Source organism: Xenia sp. Carnegie-2017, unplaced genomic scaffold (genome assembly GCF_021976095.1).
Source record: "Xenia sp. Carnegie-2017 unplaced genomic scaffold, XeniaSp_v1 HiC_scaffold_4, whole genome shotgun sequence".
NCBI classification, from domain to species: domain Eukaryota; kingdom Metazoa; phylum Cnidaria; class Anthozoa; order Malacalcyonacea; family Xeniidae; genus Xenia; species Xenia sp. Carnegie-2017.
Window position 1 is genome coordinate 3,922,103 of NW_025813504.1, and position 27,390 is coordinate 3,949,492.

The window sequence follows — 27,390 nt, forward strand, 5'->3', positions numbered from 1 at the left end:
TTGAGGCTTGGTAGAGGCGTCAAAAAGTTTGTATTATCACTTTTATCGGACGCCGACAAAGATATTTCGTATTGTTTGTTTTATAGTATTATACAACAAAAATCTCGTCAGTTTATGGAACGTATATTTATATGACTAAAGACTTTTATCAAATAACAAAATTTTGCCGACATGCTTTTATTGCATTATAACAAATAATGAACATCATACAACTGGGTAATTTCAAATAACCAAATTTCTCGACGTGATTTCTTATTTGATAATTTCAAATAACCAACATAACTTTTACACACGTTGTAAGCCAAGTTACGTCACAACTGTATGAGCACCGCTGCCCCTAAATAGTTGCATGACATTCCAAATAACTTGATAAAACATTGATTATCGAACAATTTCAACGTGAAATATAAACTACAACTGATCAAAATTTCATTTGACAATACTTAAAAGAATACAAAATGTAAACAAAGTTTTCTGCTTCATATTATAGATATATTTTCTATGATATTTTATATCATGACAGCGATAATCTTTTTACAAGCTAACAGATGCACATATAAGTAGAGCGTACTCTAAATCCGTAAGAGTTGTAAGGTAGGATTAGATTCCTTATGTTTTTTTAAAAACCAAATTGCAACCTTATGGTAATCATTCTATGAATGAGTTTTGATGAACTTAAACTGATCATGTGAAACATTCGTCCATAAAATTGAGAAAAGATTCAATCGCAGCGAAATTTTGTATTGTTTCATGGAAACAAGGCAGAGCCAAGATTATAATGACAGACTCTTATTCTACGACTGTTTGCACTTTTGTTTTATTGTTACTTATTTTTTATTGCTTTGCTACTACAAATATCATTTTATATGAATTATATTTAGAAAGACAATGATCCCAGGAAACGAACAACTCAAAGACAACAACAGCAATAACTTATATCAAAGGTACGTCTGAGACTATCTCGCGTATCTTACGTCCATACAACACACGTGTCTCTCTTAAACCAATTACAACGTTACGACAAGCACTAACAAACGTCAAGGACAAAGAACAACCAAACGAACGATAATAAACTTCTGGCAAGGTGCAGTTTAGCTCCGACTGCCACACCTCCTATATTGGGGAGACAGACAGGAACTTGATCACAAGACTTCCTGAACACAAACGACTAACAAAGAAACAAGATAAACCAATAACATTGGCGAACATCACCGACTGACAAAACACAACATTGACCACTGTCAACGCATTACTACACCACTGACTACAGACAACGACTTACGCTCAAAAGATGGATCACAACAATTACCAGCACCTTACAAACGACTTCTTCCCAATCTCAAAAAAATGGGAACTATTCGCATTTAGACTAAAGCTGACCACAATGACAATACGCAATTGACAACCACACACCTAATTTCCTGTACATACAATACGATAAAGTATGAACCAGACAAAAATACGGCAAACCAGACGTTTACTCCTCACTTGACTCTGAAAATGACCACTGCTCAGGGCTAAGAATTACAAAACACCAACAGACCTTATCAGGACTCTACTAACCGGGGTCATTTACATGTACGCACTTGAAATGTTACATAGCAATAACACATGATCAATCGATTATGACTTTTTTCAAATGACATTCGTACTTTTGTGGATATTGGTTGATAACATTTGAAACAGGACTAAAGTTATCAAAATTAACAAACCTGAGTGTCTTTCCGGTTTTACAAATTTCAGTTTTCTCATTCCTGATTTTCCCATCTCTGCATTCCATTTCCCATTCCCCATTCCTTTTTACAGAAAGCCGAAAGAGTTTTTGTTAATTTTGATGCTCTGCTGGGCATCGAAACTTTGCAAATCACCACCTCAAAAGGCCGTTTGACGTCACATGCAAACACTTTATACTTGCCGAATGTCGTCACAATATTTTCAGCATGTCCTCAAAATGCAACATTAATTATACTTTTATAACAAAAGCATGTAGATGTTGAATGTACAAATAACTTGGATAAAACAATGATCATTGTTAGATGCTCGTATGTAGATCATTCACGTTAATAAAATATTGAAAGATGGTTAATTGCTGTGAGGGCTGTTATCAGTTTAAGTTCATCAGTTTAAGTTCATCAAAACTCAAAGATAAGTATAGTCGTCTTTTGACATCCAAACTTTGGAGAGTCAACTTTCCTTCATTTACAACGACAAGGACTTTCACAAAGAGCAGTAATGAGGTTCTTAAATACATCTTCAAATTTAATCTCCAGTCGAGTTTAGGTCAAGTGGTAAATTTGTTAAAATTGAATGGTGTGTTGGCAGTGGCAAGTGCTTCAGAGAGGTCGTTTTCTTGCTTAAAAGGGTAAAAGCTATTTAAGAAATAGAATGGGTCAAGGTCGGCTTAGCTCTTTGTGTAGAATATCTATTCACAAAGATATCATTGAAAAGAAAGAGGAATCAGGTGTTGCATGCGAGGTGGTTGAAAAATTTGTAGAAAAACCAGGAGGCTGACCTTTCTTTATAAATGATGAGTATAGTATGTGTTTTGATATTTGTTCGTATAATACATGGTACTTCATTGAGAAAATTAAGCATAACTTTAAAGAATAAAGCCATCCCTGTCTACTTACCCTAATCTAAACAAGTTTAAACTAACAAGTAGAATGCTAAGAAAAATCTCTCTATGCACTTTAGAAGTGTCGTATACTATATATTTTTGTGCTAATACAAATTTCTTCTGTTTTATGCAGGGGCAGTGATGGTAAATTATGTTTTAGGAACAATTGTCTCCTGCGTAACGTTTCTCTGAGCCACCTTTGTACCTTTTAACTAGTTGCAGTTTCAACGATTGCCACATTAAGAATGCAGCTAACAAAAATGGGTTTTATAAATTATTGCCAACAAATAATTCGCCCTCGAAATCGCAGGAAATGCTGTTTCCAAGGCTCTGGATTTCAAAATTTACGGGGAGCATGCCCCGGATACGGGTCCGCCTCCGGCGCGAGATGGATTGGTGGGAGTGACTATTTTCCCTAGCTACGCCACTGTTAAAGATAAGACGGTTCTCGACAATTGACGGCTGACCCTTTCTCTTGTCGATAAGTATTGGGTTCAAATTCAAAGCATGTTCACAATACTTGTCATTATTTTTATTGACCAAAGTTTGTTGATAAATTCTTTTGAAATTTCGTAAAACACCCTTCGTAAAATAACCTCTTAATCAGTTACGTAGACAGCCAGCAAATTTCATAGAAGTGCTGTGTAAAATCTTGAGGTCATTTTGCGCAAATTATTTACTACCTAGTTCTACAAAATTGGACAATTCAAATCACGCTTACGTACCTCTAAAACAAAACGTACCAAAAGTTTCGTGTTTACAATCAGTGATTCCACAGGAAATCAGTACTTGCCAGCTTACGAATTACAAATAATCACCTACGAAATTGATAACGTGAGTGCATACACATGTCATAAAACACAAATCGTTAAGTTGAACTTCCTAGATGACAGGACATCGATGAAAGACAATGTGTCTTTATAATGGGCTTGGTAGAGGCGTCAAAAAGTCTGTATTATCACTTTTATCAGACGCTGACAAAAATATTTCGTATTGTTTGTTCTATAATATTATACAACAAAAATCTCGTCAGTTGATGGAACGTATATCTATATTGACTAATGACTTTTTATCAAATATCAAAATTTTGCCATTATGTTTCATTGCATTATATCAAATAATAAACATCACACCACTGGGTGATTTCAAATAACCAACACTTTTGCACACATTGTTAGACAAGTTACATGTTTGTAAATGTAGATCGTCCAGTTTGGTATAGTCCTGAGGACTGTTTTGTTTGTTATTGACGTTTTGACAACCTTAGCGGTAGTCATCTTCAGAGTCAAATGAAGAGTGACGTCAGGTTACCGTATTGTTATCTGGTTCTTACGTCAGCAGCGGTGATTGAACCAGAGTTGTTGGCGTATGCGTCTGACGTTGCTTACAAAACGTATGTAGTCGTTAGCACTTGTTCGCTCTGTCGTTTAATGATCATAAAGTAAATGGTTTGAAACCGGAATTATCGTTACAAGTTTGTAAATGTAGATCATCCAGGTTGGTATAGATCCTGAGAAAGACTGTTTTTGTTGTTGTTGACTGACGTTTTCTGACAACCTTAGCGGTAGTCATCTTCAGAGTCAAATGAGGAGTAAACGTCAGGTTAGCCGTATTTGTTATCTAGTTCTTACGTCCTTGCAGCGGTGGTTGATAGATAGATAGATAGATAGATAGATAGATGAGATAGAGATGATTTATTTCTTAGAAACTGGCAGCCATATTGCTGAAATACGTTTAAGATTACATATAATACATACATAAATAAATTAACTAAATTACATCTTCAATGAGTTATCAGTTATAAAACTATTTCTAAAACGTTTGGTATTAAAATTAGTATTAAATGAAGATTGAGTCCTAAGTTCCATAGTTGAACGTTCTAAACGAGGAGGCAAAAGGTCATGAAGCTTATGAGGAATCTGCTGCTATCTTCTGAAACAACGCTGTTCAGCGTTGCATACTCCAAGAGCATACTCCAAGACAGGTCTTATACACGTTTTGTAAAATTGGAGCAATTCCTTGACTTCGATATTTGCTCGTTCTAGTTGAATAAGATAATAGAGGCGTTTACGGCATTTCTTAATTATTTCATTTACGTGGATGTTCCACTTAAGGTTACTGGCTATAAACATTCCCAAAACTTTCGCGTGTTGGACAATATCCAGTGTAATGTTATTGATAGTAATTGGTTGAAGGTCATTGGTATTAGATCCAAAAGAAATTTGCATCTCTTTACATTTGGTTTCATTTAACTGGAATTTATCACACGAGATGCTGTTCGCTAATGTGTCCATTTGGTTTTGTAAGTTACTTGTTTGATCTTTCTCAATTACTTCACTAACAGTGGTATCGTTCACGAATTTCCACATTTCATTATTTGGTAACCTGAGATCGTTAATCATTATCAAAAATAGCCAATGCCCCAATTTTGTGCCCAGAGGAACACCTGCAGGCACGAGTTCCCACTCTGAAAAGCAATCGAATTTCAGCTTTACTTTTGTTTCCTGGAAGAGAAATCCATAATCCAGTGTAGAACCCATTTCGGTATATCGAATGAGCGTAGTTTTCAACCAATAAGTTATGACCAATCAGATCAAAAGCTTTGATCAATAACAACACACGAACGGCCGCCCCGTTACCATCAGCTGCTTTATTCCACGACTGTAACATACTAAGTAAAGCTATAGTTGTGCTTGAATTTGGAATTTCCCCATACTGATTAGAGTCTATCTTTTTAAGTACAGCTGGTTTGACATAATTTTCCACAAAAAACTCCTCGGCTACTTTTGATACAATCGCAGTAAGTGATATAGGCCTTAAGTGTTTATTAACATCTCTTACAGGTTTCTGCTTTGGAATCGGTATAATATTTGCTTTTTTCTATAATTCTTGTAATCGGGCCTCTTTAAAGGAGCTGTTTATAATATCTGCCACGGGAGCGGCCAATAAATCAGCATTCTCTTTTAGAACCCAGAAGGGAATACCGTCTGGGCCAGTTGCTTTCCTTGCGTTGACAACATCTTGAAAGCAGTAAACTCAGTTACAGGCAACAACCTCGGGAAATCATCAATCTCATTATCAAAGCATAAGTGTTGGAGCAGTGGGTTAAAATCTTTCATGGGTGTTAGAAAGGATTCGTTGATCATGTTTTCAAGTTGCTCAGGAAAATGATAAGAGGGTGTTAGTGCATTATCAATATTTTGCAAGGTTGACATCATATCTTCCTAGTAAGAAACCAACGGTGAAATACCACATAACTTTTTGATTTCCTTCCACCAACTTGCAGATGAACACGATTTTAAATGTTCTACTTTGTTTTGGTAAAAACGTTTCAGACAAGATTTTCTTTCTCGCGTAACTTGGTTTCTTAATTTCTTGAAAGAGTTAAGGTCTTTTTGTGCAAAAGCTTTTTCCCTTCGGCGGATCAGTTGTTTTAGCGATTTGGTAATCCAACGAGGCTCATTATTGATCATCACCTTCTTTTTTGTGGGGAGTAGGAAATCAAGACCAAAGTTAATGATGAGCTCTAACATTTTCATTTTGTCATCACTATTTCTCGTCGTTACTATTTCTTACCCACTGTTCGACATTAACTTCTTCTAAATATTTACCAAAGGCCGAACGTTTCGATGGTCGCAAATCCCTGACATTACCACTACTTTAGTCCCAGAGTTTTCAGATATTTTAATGGTTGCACTTTTACGGCTACATTCGGAGAGTCCAAAGGAGGACGTTTAATTGGAGAATCGTAAAATTTTTTCAAATTGGTTAAAATCAAATCCAGGTTACTATTGCCACGAGTAGGGAAATTTACGATCTGACGCAATTGGAAACTATTCTTTAACAGACGAACGTTCAATTTGTTAAAATCGCCCGAGATAATTATCCCACAATTTGAAAATTTTGTTTCAAGTGTTAGTAGTGATTCAAAAAGATAATTGATCATAGACTCATCATTCGCGCCCGGTGGGTGGTACAAATTACATAAAATAATATGGACACACCTCTTGGTAAGTGGGTCAGTCTTAGATCTAATCATAATGCTTCGAACTCATTTGTTAAAAGTCTTGCAGGATGCTAAAGTTAATTGTATTTCGAATATAGACGCAAACACCACCATGAATTCGTTCACGTCTATCACGTCTAATTAAATTATATCTGGGTAGTGAAACAATGTTATCATCAATATGACTTTGCAACCAAGTTACCACGATGCATAAAATATCCACAGTTGAACTGGCAATGTACGCATGTAATTCATCGATTTTGGGGGCCAGCGACATGATATTAGACAACATTATGGATGGTACAAATACATTTGGTCATCCACGACGTTTAAAGGATACTCTTGGAATAATAATACAATTGCTTTTGTTATGACCAGACGGTCTGCAACGGGAACGTAAGTTATAATGATCGCTTGGATTAAGAGACGATCTTACTAGTGTAGGTATTGTTCGAACGAACTCAAGCGATTGTGTGATAGGCAAAAAACACTCTAATGTACTATCTTCTTTTTCTTTAAAATGTCTTTAACTATAAATTGATCGTGTTGGTGTTGTTGGCTGTCGCTTTTCTACATGCACAGGTATTTTCTCCAAGACTTTTGTTGTTCCTCTCTGAATTCTTTCGTCAGGCTGAATTCCATTGGTAATTTCTTTGATGAGAATGACGATGCTGGAGATGCCAAGAAGTCAACTGACGATTCTGCAAAGGAACTTGTTGATGGAAGTATTGGTGATAAGGGCGTCGTTGGAACGACTGACGATGCCGAAAATGGGTTTGTTTATGGCCTGTTGCGGTGGAATGTACTCGCTTCGTTACTCTATCACTTCGTGTGATTTTTAAGTCTTTATCTACTTCAGAATTAAAGTTGCTCTGACGTTTTCGTTGATGCTCGGTATTCTGAGAGACAAGCTCGTTGCTAGGAATTTCATTTCTTTGCACTTGTTGGTTTTGAGTGTTAATCGTTTCGCTGACTTTACAGCTTTGATAATTACTCCGCTACTTACATTGATATTCATGTAATTGGGACTCAAGTTGATTTAAGCATTTATTACTATGGAAATCTTTCTGATATTTGCTTTGTTGCTTTCGTCGATACTCAATAAGCTGTTTATCAATTTGAACTTGAGTCGTTCTTCTACTCTTGCAGCCTTGACCTGCAGGATTTTACTGAGTCCTGCACACCTACGCTTGTCTCGAGATTAGCAGGTTTTGCATTACAAATTAAGGGCACATTGTTTTGCGATGCAGTCGTTTCGTCATTTAAAGGAATTTTAGGTTTAGTAGTTGGCGTGGCGTGGCAAAACAAGCACTTCACTTCCATCTTTGTTAAGCGTGACTTTAGATTCAAATTTTCTTTTGTCAATTGCATATATCTTGCTTGTTTCTAAGTATGACTGCCTTTGTTCTGAAATTTTGCCACCATTTTAAAATTTTGAAATTTTGAATTTTTCTGTTGTCAATTTGCATATATCTTGCTTGTTTCTAAGTATGACTGCCTTTGTTCTGAAATTTTGCCACCATTTTAAAATTAAAATTTTGAAATTTTTCTGTTGTCAATTTGCATATATCTTGCTTGTTTCTAAGTATGACTGCCTTTGTTCTGAATTTTGCCACCATTTTAAACACCGTTAATTCAATTTGATTTTAAACTCATAAAATTTTAAAATTTTAAAATTTTTACATTTTAAATTTCCTTGCAATTGCATATCTTGTCTAAGTATGACTGCCTTTGTTCTCAAATTTTGCCACCATTTTAAACACCGTTAATTCAATTTGATTTTAAACTCATCAAACTTGTCCTCTGAGGATGTTACAGCGTCTCCGGCTCGACAAGGAGTTGCGCTGATAAGAGTTTCCGTTAAATCGTCCTTATTTGTTCGTGACGAAAGTTTTTGAAAGGAACTATCAATAAAGTCCTGTAACTCCTCGATTGTCGACTGGTCAAAAGCCGATACAGGCAAATTTTGCGTTTCAGATTTAGAAAGTTCGCCCCGTGTTTCACAGCTTTCACGTATAGTTTGCTCAGAAGATTCATGCTTATTTTCAATATCGGTGTTAATCTTATCTTGTACTTCAGACAAGTTAGCACTTGAGGACTGCAAGACGCTTATCAACAAATTCCTAAATGATTCTCCGTCCTTTCCATTAAAGACATTGTACTTAGCTTGCCCAAGTACCAAGTTATAATCAAATCTAGATCGCTGCTAACAAACGTTTTTTTACCTCCGGCTGATTTCCAAATGCGACCAATGACGGTGTTTTCGACAAAATTTCGCAAAGATGTCAGGTCACCTGTTCACTTTAATCGTTGACCATCAAACATCAAAGGGCTTCTTCTTTTATAATTCAATCGCATGTATATCTGTTATATCTCGTACGATCCGGCTTATTTCGAGAGATTCCATTTGAACTTCTACCGCCGCCATATTGAGATTAGACTTTGACTCTGAAGATGACTATCGTTAAGGTTGTCGAAACGTCAGTCAACAATAACAAAACAGTCCTTCTCAGGACTATACCAACCTGGACGATCTACATTTACAAACATGTAACGGTACTCCGGGTTCAAACCATTTACTTCATTACGATCATTTGGGCGACAGAGGGAACAACTTGCTAATGACTACATACGTTTTGCAAGCAACGTCAGACGCGTACGCCAACAACTCTGGTTCAACCACCGCTGCAAGGATGTAAGAACCAGATAACAAATACGGCTAACCTGACGTTTACTCCTCATTTGACTCTAAAGATGACTACCGCTAAGGTTGTCGAAACGTCAGTCAACAACAACAAAAACAGTCCTTCTCAGGACTATACCATTCTGGACGATCTACATTTACAAACATTTAACGATACTCCGGGTTCAAACAATTTATAATACATAGAATTGAAAATAAAATAAACCACGAATTACTTCATCGAAATTTATTCCCTACAGAACTGTTTCGTATGGCAGTTGTTTAACCCACACTCGTCAGCAGAATAAATATAGCACTATAGCACAACGGAACTTATACACAAAGATGAATAATTAAGTGTTTAGGTGATATAGTATTACATTAATGACGTTAGTAAGTGTTTATTACGATACGGCATGCGGAAATGAGTTTGTTTCGTTTATTGAGCGAGCTGAGTTCTGGGTGGAAGATGATGAAGAATTTCTCCGAGAGGCATAAATTACAGCGTTTGTTTTGTTTGAGTAAGGTTGTGATTTCTTTACAATTTTCAATTGATAGTGTGGGTGTGTTAGAGTCTTTTAGTTTCCATATGTGTTTGCTGAGTTCTGTGGAGTGTTGTTTTGATTTATTTCGGAATGAGCTGGTGTTCAAATAGCGTGTTTTAAAGTGTTCTCCGTTAGACCGATGTAGGTTTCTCTGTGTTTGGTTAATGTGTTGGTGACTGTGGCTTGGTAGACTACCCTTTGGTTTGGCATTCTCCTTTTAGTGGGCATTCCTCTTTCTTCCGGCAGTTGCATTTTCTGTCTGTGGTGGCGTTTTTCATCGTTTCTTCTTTGGTTAAAACGGTCTTGTTGTGTGTAGAAATTATTGTCTCGATGTTTGGCATGCAACTGTAACTTAGCTTAAGCGTGTTGAAGATTTTGGTGAGTGGATGGTTTTTTGGAAAGGACCTGTTGATTATACTAAGGAACTTGTCTCCGATGTCGGTGTGGACATTGGAGTTGTATGGTTGGTTGTACCAGGTGATGTTTCTATTTCTGTTTCTGTTTTGTGACTTTCGTGTGGCTTGTGGGTTGTATTGCAATTTGTAGTTAAAGCCGCTTTTTGTTAGTGCTTCTAGGTATGGGTGTATGCTTGAGTCGAATGATTGTTTGTTGGATGAGAGCCGCTGGTTGATGGTTTCCGGGATTCTGCGTAGGATAGATGGGGGGTGGTTGAAGTGAATGTTTATGTATTGAGGAATGTTTCCAGGTTTGTTGTATGGCTTAAAGGAGGCGGATCGTAAATCAAAGGTGATGCCAAGGAAGTTCACGGATTTCTTATTTGCTTCAATGTTTAATTTCAGATGGTTTTCATTGAATATTCGGCACAGTACTTTCTTGATTTTTCAATCGTCTTAGGAGCATTGAATGCGTCGAGACCATCGTCGCGATATAAGCCAATGTTGTTTCTGTAGTCTGTAGGAAGTTGTGCAGTAGAAATGAGCCTACGAATTGGCATGTTTTCGCTCCGTCAAAGCTACTCATTGTTACGTCGAAATTTGAGCTGCTGCCTTTCTGCGCCATGCTTCAGATCTGTTGAATATAGGAATTCTTAGCTTGTATGATTATGCTTTTCTCTTTCTCTTGATACCCGCTCTGCCGTGGCATTGAGCACTCTATCCGTGCGATTTTGTTTGCGATAGTTTCTATCACAAAATCCCATTATATAATATATATATATATATATATATAAAATTGCCAATAATGCCTCCAGGCTATCACCAAAGTAAAATGGTATCTCGCCAGGACGGGACGCTGCAGTTACACTATGGATTGTAGTAGAGTCACTGGGTATCAACCTATATAGGTGGGCATTTGGCAAAGCGAATGCGGTGGGCTCTTGAACTCGGGAGCTCAAACTGCGCAAGCGCAGCGAGCGTAATGTAAATTGTATAACAATGCCTCCCCGGCTATCACCATAGTATATATATATATATATCATGGAAGTCTTGTTTATTTGAATCTCCGTAAGTACAGTTCTCGATGCTTAAGAGCAGGCGTAAATATGGTGAGAAAATACACAATTCTGCCTGAATTTTCATCCCGATAAAGCTGTTTGTGATTTCTGCCTCTTGAATGTAATATATTGTCACAGAGCAGGTTATCTGGATATAATATGATATATGTATATCATATATATATAAATATAAGACTAAAATAAAATGGACAATTGTTTGCTGTCGCTACTCAGAGTTTCACGCCGAGGGCAAATCTTCAGGCAACTGACAGCTAGTCAAATGATGTGGTGAGAGGGTTTCTTTCTTTGTCGAGTCTTCCATCTACCGTTATAAAATGCAAAGAAAATCACTTCTTCTCTACTAAAAACAAATCATGGTCCAAACGGCATTCACCAACACGTTTGATGTGGACAGTGCTGATGGAGCGGATTTGAAGCTTGTGGGCTATTCTTGTCGACCAACTACCACGGTTGGAAACAACGTCGTATACCGGTGACGTGGCCTTGCAGTCATAAAACGAATCGGAAGACTCTGCGACAAAGAGAAAAACCCTCACCTATTGACGAGCTTGACTAAAAATCCACAGTGATGACAAACCATGAACACACAAACTTCCTTGACGTAACATTTGTTTAGCAACGACACCTACGACCATGTATAGAAGACCCAACGACAGGTTTGTCTACATTCACAGATCATCCCAACCACCCACCATCAGTGGTTACGCCAACTACCCATCCATCAACAACCAGATTAACACGTCTCATCTGGCAAGACGTATTGAAAGATGCCGCGCAATTTACAGGAAGTGAACTTCGAAAACAACTTCACCACCCAGCTCAATTTGTCATCAGGCATCAATTAAACACCACGTACGGCAGAAGGTACTAACGTCATCGGTTTAACCCACCATACAGAAAACGTAAAACGCACATCGCCCGGCTTCCTTATCGGCAAACATTTCCCACCGATACTATACTCTCCAAGATATTCAACCGACCACAATGCGTGGTAAGCACAAGCTTAACGGCGAAACAGAAAACTTTCACACCAGACACAACCAAGATATTTTAAAAGACTTAACCCAGACACAGCCGAGAACAAGAACAACCCACTGAAATGTAACTGCAGACAGAAACATCTATGCCCGACAAATGCGGTACCTGAAACAACATGATTTATAAACCGACGTGACAACGACTGACAACAACGAAACAAAACTTACATAGGTATTACTGTGCGCTTTTGGACACGATACTCAAACCACATTTAAATCCATTACAGACATTAAATGCAGGACAGACAGAACTTTCCTAAGCCACGTGGACACTGGAAAGAGAAACAAACGTAACTACAACCCATTAAATGGGATTTCATCAAACAACTTCCACCTCAGACAAAAACCAAAGAACCTACCGTCTTTGCCTTGAAGAAGGCTACTTATCCCATGAAAGGACGTAAAGAACATTTTAAATAAACGTTCCGATATATGCTTTAGTGCATGCGTCATGTAACAACACCTTTTATCGATGTATATAGTCAGCAAATAAATCCCATTATCTAGTTGCCTGAATCGCCCTCGGCGTAGAAACTCCATTGACAACCAAACAATGTATCCATTTTTTAGTTCTGCGTTTTATCTTTTACGCTCTTCTAATATATAGAGATATTGGTATCTTATCCAGAATGAATTATCCATAATATATATATATATATATATATATATATATATATATATATATAAAGATAAACTGTTCTCCGGATTTTCAAATGGATTTTTATTGGGCTTTCGACTCGTTGCTTCAGGCCTTCATGAATAGGGATATTTAATGACTACACGTACTTTTGCTTACGGGAAACGTTTAGAGCGTATCTACATTGGATTGGTGGTGGATTAATGCGTTGATTAAGGTGAAATGCCGCGTTGCCATGGGTTTTGAATGTTGTTAATATGGTTGGTGTACCAATAATGTGGAGTGTAGTGTTTTGGATTTTGCCGGTGTATTGTTTGTAGTTTTTTATCCTTTTCTTTAATTGTATGAGTATATAATGGGTAAATCAGTATATGTCTGTTTATTGTGTCGTTATCTTTGTACTGACTTCTTTAAATTCGCATGCGTGCGTGTCTTTTAGTCGCGCGTCATTTCTTCAGTTTTATCATTCGATGCATATTTATAAATGGGTTATATTCTGCCGGTAGTGAGTTCCGGATAAATCGTTTTATGGCGTTTTTTGTTTTCTGTGAGTCTTGTTTCAGTTGGAAGGCTCAAAACAGCAGGTCGAAGCTCAATAAATTCATTTAAAATCCCAGAGAACGTTTATCTTTATATATTCAATTACTTGGATTACAAATTTTCAAACTTATATATATATATATATATATATATATTATATAATGATGGATAAAAGTAAAATAAAATCAGAGAATCCTTATCATTATCATAATATGCCTGGGTTACCAATTTTCAAATATATATATATATATAAAGTGTATAACAATGTGCCCTCCTGCTATCACCATAGTAAAATGGTGACTCCTGAACTTAGGACACAGGGACGTACGGTTACACATTGTATGGATTGTATTGTAGAGTCATCAGAGCCTCAAACCTATAAAGGTGAGCTTTGCATAAAGCAGCAGGCAGAACGTCTCTTATGATTACTCCATAATCAGAGCGCAAAGAAAATTATTATCGAATTAAAGACAAAATCTTTTAAAAAATTGAAAATTAGAAAAATGGATCGTACTTCATTAAATGCCGATGGATTACTGGACAAATTGTATACTCATTTAAAAACGATGGTGATGATGATACTGAAGACGAATATGATAATGACATAACTGATTTAAATAAAAAGAAAGGCAAACGAAAAAGAATAAATGATAAAAACCTATGAAACGAATAAAAATAAATTAATAATATATATTTTTGAGAAGTTATGTGATGGAAAACCTTATATCAAAATCATGTTCCGTAATAGGACAAAATGGTTATATTTTTTGTCGTGTTGGACATATTGGTGGACATGATTTTAATTTTTAACTCCATGCAAATGAAATTGATGAAAATTAAGCCAACTGCCAAAGATTTAGAACATTCAATTTTTTTATTCTTACTCAAATGTTGAACATAAAAAAATTAGATTTTATTGAAAAATTATATGGGACATTGGGGCTTATATTTGTTGGCATTATGAAAACACTGAACATAGTTATTTAATTTCAAATTGGTGGTTTAAAATTTATATGCAACATAAAAAGTTATTATTATTTAATGAAAATTTTTGTTGTAGATATAGTTATTTTACTTTCAAAAAAAGGAATGTTATTTTATATGATCATTTTAAAATTTATTTGCATGATTTCATGTTGTAAAAGAATATATTTCATTTAGGTTTAGAATGTAATAATATATATAGATGTTTTACAATATATTATTGATTTACCAATTTATAAATCATGTAAAGAATTTTCAATACAATTAATATAATTAACTTAATTAATAAATGAAGAAGTAATTTATAGATTTCTTATAGAAAATGAAATATATATTGATTATGCATCACATGTTGTAATATAAATATTATAATATAGTGTTGGATGATTTTATATTTTAATAGTTCTAAAATGTAAAAATAGCAGAACAGGTAGTTTAATAACACGTGATCATCTAACATTCAAAATTCATGTTTAATATTTGATAAAAACTTAATTTTCATCGTTCAAATTGTAATGATATTTTTTTTAAAAATGGATTTGATAGACATAGTCTATTTTCAAATTGTAATGATAAATAATGGAATTAATTAAATACAAATTATCTATTTTTTATTTTCATTCATCATTGTCTTTAAATATACACTACTCTTTTGTTTGATTTTATTGATCCTCTTATACAATAATTTTTCTTTCCCTTTTTCTTTTGCACATTTCATTTTATTTGAGAGTTTTTAAATACGTATTTACTTCACCAGTAAAATTATTCCCTTATTGCTTTAATATTTAATTCCACCAGTTTTCATAACGACAAGACATATTTGGATTTTAAGCAATCAGGTTTGGGCCAAGATACATATCCAAGCTTGTTTCAAAATTAGGAATCACGTTATTCTTAGTAACTTAAGTTTTTGTCGAGTGCTTATCATTAAAATGCAGAAGGTATGAATTCTCAGTTTACCAGTCCAATCATTAGGCGAGAAACTAAATCGTATATATGTATATGAATAATTTTTATTTGTTCTACTGAATAATGATATAGGTGTAGGATCAGATATATGTCTCTTTCGGAATACCAAAGTAAATACATAAAACTAACTTCTTTGAGTCCTCGCGATCCACATTAATTTTATACCAGGTTAGTAGATATAGTCAAAGATATTTTAAAATTCAGCTGTCGCTCAGGTTAGCACGCGGTTACTTTATATAGACCTTATAGACTAAAATCTTTTTGATCAAAAATGAATATTGCGTGTCAAACTACTGTCAATCAAACTCGATAATCAGACATGAATTTATTTATAATAATGAAATGATTATAATTTGTGCAGTTTGTCAACAATCCAAGGTGAATAAAAAAACATTAGCACAAACCACCAGTGCAGATTTAGCTATAAGCAAAATAAATTATTTCAACGAATCGATTAGTTAATAATATCTTTAGAAATTTATAACCAATGACTTTGTCAGCTATAAAGTTGTTTTGAATTTAAAATTAGCAGTTACAATTTATTTTGCCTAAAGCAGGATTCATTATTATTTAAATATAAATATCAAAGCCCACTGGGTTTGCTGGGTTTTGATATTTATATTTAAAGTTACTTTCCGCCTGGTATATCCCTGGTCACAATTCATTTTAATTTAGCTGTTTTTTTAAAATCAAGACAGATTATTCATTAATTTATTTTTTTACTTGCATCAAATTGACTAAAAGTTCATATATTTGTGAAAATAAAACTAAATTAATTTCTTTGGCAAACGTTTGATTTGTTGCAAGAACTTCCACGTGAAAAATTTCAAATTTTTGATTTATTGTGAAGAAAGGTCATATATATCGAGGAATCCGCTCCTCAGCTGGTTCACTAACACTCTTCGTTTTGAAACTTTTATTTTACAATCCACAAGTAAAATAAATCACTGGAGTATTTCTACGCCATCTGTTAGTGTTAATTATTTACATGCATTTGTTGCTGCCGAGCGTCAGTGAGGCAGCACATATTTTGACAGTAATTCACTCGACCCAGTCTTTTACACGACCTTTATATTGTTAAAGTCTCGATTTTAACAGACACACGAAATCTTGATCTCGTGTGCCTGTTAAAATTTCCAGACGCCACAAACTAGAAGATTATTTTAATGTGGGGGAGTGGATAATAAAAATGTTAAGTTGCGCAAGCATGTTTTTTATGTTAATAAACATTTGTAACGAACAGAAAGAAAATTTTTGAAGAATATCAGCACTAGCTGTTGTATGTTTTTTTAACGACTGCTGATTTGCTTCAAGATGATTAACTGAGTTCGAAAAGCAATATACTTTCATGTTATTATCGGCTGTTTTAATGGCACGAATAACTCATTGACTGCATCACACATGATAGACAAAAGTACATTTTAAAATAATAGCAATAATATGGCTTTTCAACGGTTGATGATTTGCATCAAGGCGATTCACTCGGTTAGAAATGCACTGTGCTTTCATGTTATTATAAGAACTTTTAATGACACGAATATTTTATTGACCGCACGGTGGACAAGAGTACATTTAATGTGTTATTACAAGTAGACAATAAATTATGAAGAATGTTTTTATGCATTGCGGTGTTTGAAATTAAATGAACAATTGATCTTCGCACTTTGCTGGACAATTTAAGCAATTGTCTCATGGACCTGGTCAGAGCACAGCACCGGCACCGCAGAGGTCATGGGTTCGAATCCCGTTGAGTCACCTGAATTTTTCAGGTTCATGAGGCAATTGCTTAAATTGTCCAGCAAAGTTGAAGATCATATCTTCATGTAATTTTAGACAATAAATTACTAAAAGCTCTCAATAGTGACTTTACAGGCAAGAAATGTTTCATGTAGTATACCCATTTGAGCATCTCAAATGATTTTCGTCAAAATATGTACGTATGTGTAATGTGATGGCCAAGAAAGGGATTCTAATCCGTTAATTTTACCAGGACAACTTAACTAATGAACTAACAGCGAAGTTTTGCTTTTACATGATAAACTCATTTGATCATCACTCTGTTGACTCTTCATTTACAGAATAAAATTTCGTTCGATTTATCCGTGAAGGACGATTTACTCTTCACAAAGCGTTTGGACGACAAATGACGATATAGTATTTATCTAATAAAAACGGTTTTCATTCAAAATAGCAATGAATTTTATGTTAAATGTGCGAGGACGTCTCTATAATCGTCGCAAGTAAAGCACCGGAAGCGGACATTTTTATATATGCTCGCTCGAGCTTGCCGTCGGCTTTCAGAGCGCGTGACACTTATATAGCAGTACATTTTCATATTTTAAGGAACAACATTACAGTTTGCGAAAGACATGGACCAACAGGTCCCATTCTCCTTTGGTAATGTATAGTCAGTCCTATACAACAAATCAATTCCATGCTCATGATCACTGTATGTATAATGTATGTAAATAGATGCCAATGTACCATATATAATGACCGTTACATGGAATGTACCCATCAAGTTTGCATGTGTATAAAAGTGATTCCTTGCTGAAAACAGCTGAGTAACATGAATCCAGATAAAATCAAATAATATAGTTACACACAAACACTGGGAGACTAAGAGATACATATATGACACCATATAATTGTTGCTGTTAATGGTGTGTTAATCTTGTGCTGGTTGGCAACAAATTGAACAAAATACAGAAAATATCCTTTAAGCTCCAGTTAGCATGATTTAATTGGTTATTGGCTGAGTTCTAACTTTCATGTCAATCATATACATGTAAAGATCAATAATTTAAATGAAACAATTGCTTCACTACAGCTTGCCTTTAGCATGCAAATTTTGTGAAATAAACTTTGGAAAAGTGTTCGTCCAATTATTCCTAATTTAATATTTGCATATTATAGATACATACAGTGTTATTTCTTGCTGTTACTTTTATAAATTGACTTAGTTATATGAGAATTTGAAAATAAAATTGATACAATTACTTTGTCTGAATTAAGTGACAAAATATACTAGATATTGCAGTTTGTTACTCATCATATCAATAGTATGTTTTAAAAATTACTGTGCTTTTGTCCATTTGGTAATGTGTCGCTTATAACAGATGATAAATGATTGCAAATAGCACTTTCTGACTAAACGGTGCGAGAGGCACCAATTACCTAGCGATAGTAGCTCCTAGTACTAACGGCAATTCCAACAAAGCATAAGTCAGGCTTTCCTTTTATGTCATTAGCAGTACTCACTCGTTCATTGCGTTTCAAGTTCTCACGTGTTGCAACAAAAAAGAACTACAAAACATACTTAAAACAAAGAAATGTTAAACGGAAACTAACTTAGCCACGACAGTTTTATTGCTATGCTCAAAAGAATGCAATATCTCACAATATAGTCATTTTATGACCGTACAATTAGCAAGTTTGTCGCTTTTTCTCGCAAAAAAAAAACACAAACATCACCAACTGCAATATCTGCTTCTCTTTCAATAACTCTATTTCTTTCATTAATTTTAGCCATCTTAAATTTGCGTCATGATAACATTATGATACGCTTATAGCAACAAAACTACTGCTAGAATCAAAAATATATTAACAGCGTAAGTCATGTAACGAATTTGGAAACATTTTTTGATATTCATATATTTCAATTAAGCAAACAAATGCTGCTTCGACGTCATGTTAAATCACACCCTATAAAAACTTGCTACCTTAATACAAAATTCAAGTCTTAAAATTTATACTGTTCCATTGTAATGATGAATGATTTATTTATTGTTCCAAAACTTTTACAGCGCGGAACATAAAACCAGGATCGGCTCCAAGGACCAAATCATCTGCAGGACTAGTTCCTTTGACATTCCAAGGTTGTAATGACAACTTACCCTTGCCATTACTGTATAAGAGCAGATCAGGTCCACCTTCTTTTTGATCTTTATACTTTTGTAGCACAAAGAAACCATCATTTGGCGTCCTTAATTCTTTCGGAGATAGATAAAACGAGCTTGAGCTCTAAAAATTAAATGCAGTGTCAATTCTTTTTACCGTTTTTATCGATTTTTTTAAGTCATAGCTATAATTTTTCTTCCTTTTACAACTACACCTTTGAAAGTCCGGAGACTTTTCTAAATTGACTTTATTTGGGTTTTTTTTGTTCTGAAACATTTGTCACACAGTGCATTAAATAGCAAACTCAAAACAACTTCCAACCTTTTTCGATCAGTATGTTTTAGATATGTTTTCGATTTAAGACACGTTGGGACAAAACATTTAAAGCGAAATTCTATAATTTTTTGAGTTAAGATGTGTGCATCACAATCAGAGAGTAACTAGAACGTTAGTTGGGGTGCATTTTTATATTCCGTTGTGCCTACTGATTTCTTTTGAAAGTGATTTGAATTTCAAAAGAAATCAGTAGGGACAACTGAATATATGAATAAACACCCCCACCAATTAAAGTTCTAGTTACACCTCTGATCACAATGCGGCTATAATTATGTTTTTTTATTATGTCAATTTAATGTAGCAAAACAAACCAAGAGTTAACAAAAATTTAATCTTATGAATGCATATAGAAAGGGATGACCCAAAGGGGCAGAGGGTTAGAAGCGGTAGACCTCAAAACTTCATACGATATTGAGAAGTAAAACGTGTCTTTTTACCGATTGTTCCTTCTTCGCGTTTCTCCGCATTTACTTTTTTCGTTAACAAATAAATATTTTATAGTTAACTGCATGTACTGGTTGAAATTTAAAGATTCCTCTTTAATCATGAGCAAAACAACCAAACGTAGTAAATACCTTTGCATTAGAAACTACAAGATATAATTATTAAAGTCATAATTTATGTTTTCCATCCCAGTTTGTCTAAACTGTCAGTACGAGTAAATGCTTCTAGTGGACTTAATATAAAACATATAATAAACAAAAATTTTTTTGCAAACCAACAACGCAAGCATTCCATAATTTTGTTCAATTTCAGCGTTCTAAAATATTTCAATTTGATGTAGAACCTCGTACAAAACTCAGGCTCGTCCAGTTGCATCCTAGAACAAATGCTGCTTTAACTTCCTAAATGATCTCGTTTATTCTTCTGACTATCCCAAAATTTTAAGACAAATTTATACAATATAAATATTTAAATGTGATAGTCACTTCTTACGATATTGATATAATCTAAACAAAAAGTGTTTTCATTACCACAGTAAGTCTATTTTCCTCTTTCACATTTAACATTTGGGTCATTCAAAAAAAGAGATACCTTTCAAAGCTGCATAACTGTGACGAGATAATTTTGTCTTAAGAACAGACTTTCAGTAATTTAAAAAAATCTCATTTCATTCATATGCGAAATAGAGACTTAACATTTCAAAGGTTTTTTTCAGTAAGACTTGAAATTTCTTTATATAATTCTATTTAGGCCTTCAAACTACCCATTCCTTTGCATGAACTTTGCCAAGTATTTTGTTCAAAACTTACAGGAACGTACTGTTGCTCTCCTTGCAACGAGCCCTCCACACATATAAGATTCCAATGCAAAACACAAACCATGCTATAAGTTCTTCTTACCATATAATATCAAATACATGTTTACGGAAGTGTTATAATAATATTATATTCTAAGTATGTATAATATGCTCTCAGTTCGTATAGCTTAAGCAATCTCGGAAATGTTTAAAGAGCGTCTTAATAAGACGTATTCTTCCAGTTAGTAACCCACCCAATGCTCACAAGTAAAACTTAAGCACTCGGGAGAAGTGTATAGTTATACAAATTGTATTATTTATATTAAATAAATATGATTTATATTTAGCTCTGCTAACATGCATTGAGTAATCTACAACTGTATCAAAATCTAAGCTTCATTAATTATATTTTTACGCATAACGGATTATGAAGTCTGTCCATGACTCCATGCACAAATTAATAATCACTGCGTTGTACAATATACAGTTAGCATTTTATTTCAAACAGCTTAATTATGCAGGACTTTCTTCACAGAACTGCAATTTTAAATTCTCATTCCTATTTTGCAGTTTCTAACCAAAATTTTTGCAATATTTGAAGTATTTATAAAAGCAAAATTGAATATTATACCTTTTCACTGCAAAATTTTGCCACTCTTCATCTAAACAGTACGTCTCTTCATTTTTTGCAAACAGCAGGTTGTAAAAATCTGCCTCGTGTATATCCGAGCTTTTGCAAACTTTATCCGTGCTTCAGCTAAGAAAAAGATTGTACATTAAATTGCTACAGCACGAATCCAGAGTATCAGCTTAATGATATGAGATAGTAAATTGCATGTATCACATAGCAATAAATTATTGCACGTTAATGATAACAGCCCAAGTTATGAAATTTAAACATCTGAAGTTAAGCTGATGAGAATCTTTTCTTCGCATTCATAAATGCTGTCCGAAGAAAATCGTTATTGCAACATAGCATTATTGAAGCTTAACGAACAAATTCGAACCACATGCAAGCTGCATGCACCATATACTTTAACATATCGTTTTAGAAACTTTGTCAAACCTCGTTACTATTTGACTTTTCTTAACCGGCTTTTACTGTCGTCACTAACTGTACAAACTGTAATTTGTAGATATGATGTCATAACTACAGATATCGAGAATGATTTGCAGTTAGTTGACCAATCACAACCGACATTGTTTACATAGTAAGTATAATAATACTAATTGGCTTGTATTTATCGTGTGCATTTCGTAAGCAAATAAACACATATAAATTTATCGTGCAAATATTTTTCATACTGTTTGCAATTTAATAATTACTTTTCCCAAGGCTCCAAAGATGTATATGCTTTATTAGCAGCATTCTCTGGTTGGGAAAAATCATTGCATACCTCTTATTACGAGATCATTAATAAGTTAGTAAATTCTAAACTTTTTCATGTTAAAAAAATTTTGGTGTCATTTCTTCATAGGAAATTTGAATTTCTCTGATGATTCAAAAATATAATAAAAATTTACCACAAACTTTACAATAAAGTAAATCGCTTGAACCCGCAGTACCGTCAATAACAAAAAAAACAACAAAACGACTTAAAATTAGCACAAAATTCATCAATCTCAAAAGTCCACTTTTGAGATTTATACAATTGAACATGACCTAATTTTTTAGCACTTGAAAATTTGGTGCTCTTAAAATTACTATTTGTTACACACCATGCCTATTTTATAATATGTCAGGTATTCTTTTGAATGATAAATATCAATCAACGGTGCATGTTTTTTGTTTGTACAAATTTGCATTGGTAATAACATGAAAAGTGTCTACTAGATTGATTTATGTGAAATTAATGTAAATGCCGTGACAATACCAAGTAAAGATTATACCTTCAGATTCTCCATTCGCTTTTACTTTACCTATGGAAACTGCAATGCAAAAATGTCAATCTGGCTGAAACATGTCAGGTTCAAAACTAGAACGTTAAGGGAGGGAGAGGTGGGAGTACCGAATACTCATATATTCCAATAAAATAATTTCAATTTAATTTCATATATGAAACAGAATTTCATATATAAAATAGACAGGGGTTGTTCCAAGTGGGTGTATCAACTTTCTAATGTAAGCCGTTGTCTATAGTCTGTCAGTGCTGTAAGTAATGCATTTTGCCGAGTACCAGTTAATGTTGTGCGTTGTCAGTTGATGATGTTCGGCAATGTGATTAGTTTTGTCTTGTTTCTTTGTACCTCGTTTGTGTTCAGTAAGTCTTATGTTTAAGTTCCTCCAGTTTCCCGATATAGGAGTGGGCAGTGGAGCAGTTTATTTTGTAAACTGCACCTTGTCGTTCGTCGAGTTGTTCTTTGTCCTTAATGTTCGTAAGTACTTGTCGTAGCGTTGTGATTGGTTTATGTGTGACAGGTATGTTGTATGGTCGTTAAATACGCGAGATAGTCTCAGACGTACCTCTGATATAAGTTACCGTTGCTGGTGTTATTGTGTTGTTGGTTCTTTCTATTGTTTTGTAAAGTGTTGCGTTTGATAAAGTCAGAGTTATAGTTGTTTTATATTTTGCATATACATAATCAAGCACACATGCTGTTTTCAAATTTGATAAAATTAACCAATGGTGGTTGTCAAGAGCTCCAGCCTCGCATTCAACATTTTAGTCTTATTTAGCCATCTTTTTTAACACTCGTGAATGAAAGCTCAGCGGTGGCACTTTTCACTCATAATTTCTTTGAAGGACAATAAAGGTTTAGAACTACTGAAGTGCAAGAATAACGATTCACTCAGTAAGTTCAAGAGGAAGTTCAGTGGTTTGTTAAAATATTAGCCAAAACGACAACTTAGTAAGTTTTCGTCAAGATTTTAAAGAGAAACAAACTGCTAGCTGTAGAAACTGCCAGGATGGCAGTTATTCATACACGAATGTCCTCTAACTGGTAACCAAAATCGAGGGGATAACGGATTTGATAAAATAATGATAAAAATATTTTCATACCATTCTTTTCCACGGATAAAATAAGGCAACTTCCTTTATTACTGTTGTAGGACCACAATCGGTGTTTACCTTCTCCAAAATTATTAAACTAGGATCACATAGCTGAAAAACTGGAAATTGTGTAAACTGTGCATTAGGTTCTTCCATAAATTACATTTTTCGTTTTATACATTTGTCAATTCCATTCGAACCATACATTTAAATATTTTGTTATTGACGCCTTAAATCCACACAATATCATATTTTCGTCACACGAGCACTGTCACAATAGCGGATATACGGCTGCTTAAATATTGTGGAATATTGTAGCCAGTAAGGAATGTTGTTGACAGTAAGGAAAGGTAAGATTAGATTCCTTATGTTTTTAAAGAACCAAATTCAACCTTAAGATAATCATTCTATGAATCAATTTTGATGAACTTAAACTGATGATGTAAAACATTCGTACATAAAATTGCGGAAAGATTCAATCGCAGTGAAATTTTGTATGTTTTCATAGAAACAAAGACGAGCCAAGATTATAATGACAGACTCTTTTAATATTCTAGGACTGTTTGCATTTGTTTGTTACACTTTTTTCATTGCTTTGCTATTACAAATATCATTTTATATGAATTATATTTGGAAAGACAATGATCCAGCAAACAAACAACTCAACGACAACAGCAGCAATACCTTATATCAAAGGTACGTCTGAGACTATGTCTTACAACCATACAAAATACGTGTCCCTCATAACCAAATTACAACGTTACGACAAGAACTAACAAACGTCAAGGACAAAGAACAACAAACGAATCTTTTTCAACTTCCAAGACGACAGGACATCGATGAAAGACAATGTGTATAATAGGTTTGGTAGAGGCGTCAAAACGTCTGTATTATCACTTTTATCGGACGCCGACAAAAACATTTCGTATTTTTTCTTTTATAATATTGTAAACAAAAATCTCGTCAGTTTATGGAACGTATATTCAGAGGCGTAGCTGGGGCGCCGTGGCATATAACTCAACGACAATAAAGCAATACCTTATATCAAAGGTACGGCTGAGACTATCTCGCGTGTCTCTCATAAACAAACTACAACGTTACGACAAGCACTAACAAACGTCAAGGACAAAGAACAACCAAACGAACGATAATAAACATTTGACAAGGTGCAGTTTACAAGAAAAACTGCTTCGACTGCCACACCTCCTATATCGGGGAGGCAGACAGGAACTTGATCATAAGACTTACTGAGGACGAACAAGTAACAAAGAAACAAGACAAAACCAATAACATTGCGGAACATCACCGACTGACAAAACACAACATTGGCAGTGAGTCGGCAAATTGCATTACTACAGCACTGACTACAGACAACGGCTTACATTAAAAAGTTGGATCACAACAATTTTCGGCACCTTACAAACGACTTATTCCCAACCTCAAAAAAAGGAAACTATTGGCATTTGGACTATAGCTAACCACAATAACAATACGCAATTGACACCCACACTCACTCATTTCCTACACATACAATACGATGAAGTATAAACCAGACCAAAAATACGGCAAACCAGACTCTGAAAATGACCACTGCTAAGGGCTAAGGTTGTCAAAACACCAACAGTCCTTCTCAGGACTCTACTAACCAGGGCCATCTACATCTACGCACTTGAAATTTTAGATAGCAATAACTCATGATCAATGGAATATGACTTTTTTCAAATGACATTCGTATTTTGTGGATATCGGTTGATAACATTTGAAACAGGACTAAAGTTATCAAAATTAACAAACAAATTTCAGTTTTCTCATTCCTGATTTTCCCATCCCTGCATCCATTTCCCCATTCCTTTTTAGATAGCCGAAAGAATTTTTGTCAATTTTGATGCTCCGTTGAGCATCGAAACTTCATATCACCACCTCAAAGGCCGTTTGACTTCACATGCAAACACTTTATACTTGCCGAATGTCATCACAATATTTTCAGCATGTCTTCAAAATGCAATAGTAATTATACTATAATAACAAAAGCATGTACATGTTGAATGTACAAATAACTTGGATAAAACAATGATCATCGTTCAACAATTCATTATAAAAATATGACTTCAATTTATCGAAAATTTATTTATATCAAATATGAATATCAAATTAGCTTTGAACATCAAATTATATGAATATCAAATTAGCTTTGAACTGAATGCATGGTTGAGCCAAAGAGTATTGTTAGGTGCTCGTACATGTAGATCGTCCACGTTAATAAAGTATTGAAAGACGGTTAATTGGTGTTAGGGCCGTCTGACACAGCAGAGGTCTCGTTCTGAAGATGAGACAGTTCTCGACAATTGACGGCTGACCCTTTCTCTTGTCGATACGTTTTGTGTTCAATCTCAAAGCATGTACACAATACTTGTCATTATTTCGATTGACCAAAGTTTGTTGATAAACTATTTTGAAATTTCGTAAAACACCCTTTGTAAAATAACCTCTTAATCTGTTACGTAGACAGCCAGTAAATTTCATAGAATCGCTGTGTAAAATCTTTCAGATCATTTTGCGCAAATTAGTTACTACCTAGTTCAAGCAAAAATTGGATCATTCAAATCACGCTTACGTACCTCTAAAAACAAAATGTACCAAAAATTTCCGTGCTACAATCAGTGATTCCACTGGAAATCGTACTTGCCAGTCTTGCTTACGAATTACAAATAATCACCTAACATACATTCATGTCATTAAAACACAAATCTTTACGTTCAACTTCCGTAGGATAACAGGACATCGATGAAGACAATGTGGCTGTATAATGGGGCTTGGTAGAGGCGTCAAAACGTCTGTATTATCACTTTTATCGGACGCCGACAAGAATATTTCGTATTGTTTCTTTATAATATTATACAACAAAAATCTCGTCAGTTTATGGAACGTATATTCAGAGGCTTAGCTAGGGGTTACAAATAACTCAACGACAATAAAGCAATACTTTATATCAAAGGTACGTCTGAGACTATCTCGCGTCTCTCTCATAAACAAATTACAACGTTACGACAAGCACTAACAAACGTCAAGGACAAAGAACAACCAAACGAACGATAATAAACATTTGACAAGATGCAGTTTACAAGATAAACTGCTCCGACTGCCACACCTCCTATATCGGGGAGACAGGCAGGAACTTGATTATAAGACTTACTGAACACAAACAAGTAACAAAGAAACAAGACAAAACCAATAACATTGCCGAACATCACTTACTGACAAACAGTGTTGCCAGATGGGCGTTTTCCCCAATTGGGCTGGTTTATAAGCCTGTTTGCGGGAAATTTTGGGAGGTTGCGGGTTTGCAGAGTTTTGGGCTGGGATAACTTTCCGCGATTTTTTGGGCTGGAAAAATTTTGATGATCTAAGCTTCCACGTGTTTTTGTTTTG

The 27,390-nt window shown here is 34.6% G+C and overlaps 2 protein-coding genes and 2 long non-coding RNA genes across 4 annotated transcripts in view; 1 reads left to right on the forward strand and 3 right to left on the reverse strand.

Annotated features, from left to right (window-relative positions):
* Positions 1 to 4,542: 4,542 nt before the first annotated feature.
* Positions 4,543 to 5,157, reverse strand: LOC124455878. The gene has a single exon (XM_047006490.1). The coding sequence runs from the start codon at positions 5,155 to 5,157 to the stop codon at positions 4,543 to 4,545; it is 615 nt and encodes a 204-aa protein (XP_046862446.1).
* Positions 5,158 to 9,510: 4,353 nt separating this feature from the next.
* LOC124455487 lies at positions 9,511 to 26,670 on the forward strand. Its single transcript, XR_006951866.1, has 3 exons — positions 9,511 to 9,601; positions 23,070 to 23,074; positions 26,623 to 26,670. It is a non-coding gene; the product is annotated as an uncharacterized LOC124455487 (long non-coding RNA).
* The window catches only part of LOC124455484, a 32,551-nt gene continuing 23,533 nt past the window's right edge, over positions 18,373 to 27,390 (reverse strand). Inside the window, exon 5 of the mRNA XM_047006122.1 lies at positions 18,373 to 19,515. Coding sequence (XP_046862078.1) covers positions 19,276 to 19,515 — 240 coding nt within the window. The 3' untranslated portion in view covers positions 18,373 to 19,275. The remainder of the gene's footprint in view (positions 19,516 to 27,390) is intronic.
* LOC124455486 lies at positions 21,620 to 24,005 on the reverse strand. Its single transcript, XR_006951865.1, has 3 exons — positions 23,971 to 24,005; positions 22,859 to 22,897; positions 21,620 to 21,725 (listed from the first exon to the last, which is right to left on the reverse strand). It is a non-coding gene; the product is annotated as an uncharacterized LOC124455486 (long non-coding RNA).